General features: G+C 47.6%; 1 protein-coding gene across 1 annotated transcript; it reads left to right on the top strand.

Moving 5' to 3' along the window:
• The first annotated feature begins 672 nt into the window (after nt 1–672).
• LOC129240602 (uncharacterized) lies at nt 673–2,133 on the top strand. Its single transcript, XM_054876506.1, has one exon. The coding sequence runs from the start codon at nt 673–675 to the stop codon at nt 2,131–2,133; it is 1,461 nt and encodes a 486-aa protein (XP_054732481.1).
• The last annotated feature ends 246 nt before the right edge of the window (nt 2,134–2,379 follow it).

The following is a 2,379-nucleotide window of genomic DNA, read 5'->3' as shown; positions in this document are numbered from 1 at the left end:
TACTCTCCCGAAATCATAAAACCGGATAATATGTTGGCAACTTCGAAAACAGATGGACTATTTTCGAACAAGAAAAAATACAGAGCATCCAACAAACAGGGGCGCAAGGGTGGTAAGCAACAGTCTCTGAGAGCGCGTACAATGTTGTTTCTATTCCACATAAAGTGAACAACATAAGGGTGTTGCTACTGAACGTATTGCCAAAGTGTTGTTGTAAGTAGAGGGTGGGCTGGTGGCGCAATGCATTGCAAATAGAATTCGCACAGATGTGCGAGTGTCACGCGTCTTGAGTGCAACAATATGAACACAAAAGAGTCCAACTGGCCGTGATGATGGGTGGTGGCTTGTGTGGCTTGAAGACTCCAGTTGGACTCAGTGCTTCTGGCTACTACTTAAGCAGGAACAGATTGTTGCGCGGCACCAGTCTGCTATTGGATTTCGAAATTGACGGATAGAATAGCTAAGTGATTATACGCCAATATTTGAAAAAGTGAAAAAAAAACACACCAAAGAAGGTGTTGCATATACAAACTCTCAGTTAGATGTGTATGAATGCAAGTGCAGTGCAGAAGTGAAGCGCTTATTCAAGCAAACATTAAAGAAAGAACTACTAAAACACAGTTTGTGCGTGTTAAAAGTGCATTTAAATCAAAGTGTGCATTACGGAATCCGATGAACATGATCATGGATAATAATCACCACCTTAGCCAGCCGCAACAGCAGGGCACACCGCCGCTGCCGTCACCGCAACGCGCGGACTTATGTGTCTCGACAACGCCTACAAGTGAGTCGCTCAGTCCGCTTGCAAGTAATAACAACAACAACAATGACACACAAGTTTCACCTGTGCCGACTGCAACGCATCTGAGCAATGGTAAAACGACATTAAAACGCTCTTTCGATGTGGCTTTTTTGATGATGCCCGACGAACGTTTCAAACAGAAGCAGACCGATAAGCAGGCACGTCTATTAGAATATGCTGAACATCATCAATGTCCGACAGACTTATCACCGCGCACCACACAAAATTCGCCACCACAAAATCAGCATCATCATCATCATCAGCAGCAGCAGCAGCAGCCACACACACACCACTCCCCAATCAATCCGATTGAGTCAGTTTTCAACATACAAGAGGCACGCCGCTATCCACAGATCACCATACGCTCGCCGCGCATTTACGATGACCCTACACTGGTCATTCCTGCCGACAGAGAGTCGCCAGAGGGGCTGCCCTTAAAAAGCGCCTTCACTAAAGTCTGCTCCATGCGCTTAGAGTCGCCTGTGTCGCAACCTGCGCCACCACTTAGCCCCGATCAATTGAGCTGTTCGTCAATGAGTCCGCCCATGGCCACAACGCCACCACGCACCAACAGCGGTGGCAACGGAAGCCTCTCGAATGGCAGCAGCGGCAGTTCAGCGCCATGTCTCAATCCAAATATTATCTATCAAAATTTTCGACCTGAGTACCAATTCAATGGCGCATTCCAGTCCGTCAATCACGTGCATATGCTTCAGGCGCAACGGCTCAAGCAGCAACTACTGTATCGCACGCCACTGAATGCCACAGCTGCTGCAGCACTCGCAACCACCAACAATGCACCGGGCCAGGCCACCAACGGTGTGAACTCCAATCAGGTCGGCGTGCCGCCAGAGTTTCTTCACAATTACTCTGCATTTCCATTCCCTGGTGGACCGCCTCACCCTTTCACTGCTGTTGCGCCACCTGAACTGCCACGAATCGCACAGCATCCCGCGGCTGCGGCAATTCTCACTACACTCATACCGCCAACATTGGCGTCCACATTTTCATTGACAGCGCAAAATGTTTGCGCCAAATGCAATATAAGCTTCCGCATGACTAGCGATCTCGTCTACCATATGCGTTCGCATCACAAGAGTGAGGTCGCTTGCGATCCAAATCGGCGTAAGCGTGAAGAGAAATTGCGCTGCCCAGTGTGCCATGAGACTTTCCGCGAACGTCATCATCTCACGCGGCACATGACTGCCCACCAGGACAAGGAGAGCGATCAAGTGACACCGACTGGGTCGTTGCGGCGCGAAAGCCCAGAGCGAGTCAATAGCGGCAGTGCACGCCATCAAGCGGCGCGCGTTGCGAACGTCGGTAAATGATCGAAGCATTTCTTCGGATATTTCTAATTTGATTGCAGTTACGTGTTATGCTTGCATGTTAGGTTTTTCGGCGAGCACACAGATCGATTTGTGATATTAATTTAATGAGGATTTAAAAATCATGTTTTCATTTACTTATAGATATTTATTGAATTAGTTGTGTAGTGCAATTCTAAGTTTAGAGCGAAGTTGCTGGAACTAACAAACGAGAAATATGTTTAATAAATCTTACTTAGCTAAGATATT

The sequence above is a fragment of the Anastrepha obliqua genome, chromosome 3, assembly GCF_027943255.1.
Source record: "Anastrepha obliqua isolate idAnaObli1 chromosome 3, idAnaObli1_1.0, whole genome shotgun sequence".
Taxonomy (NCBI): domain Eukaryota; kingdom Metazoa; phylum Arthropoda; class Insecta; order Diptera; family Tephritidae; genus Anastrepha; species Anastrepha obliqua.
This window is presented reverse-complemented; position numbering and strand designations above follow the sequence as displayed.

Bases quoted from the DNA above. Each gene is read 5' to 3' on its own strand.
- LOC129240602 (XM_054876506.1), top strand. From the start codon at position 673: ATGAACATGATCATGGATAATAATCACCACCTTAGCCAGCCGCAACAG.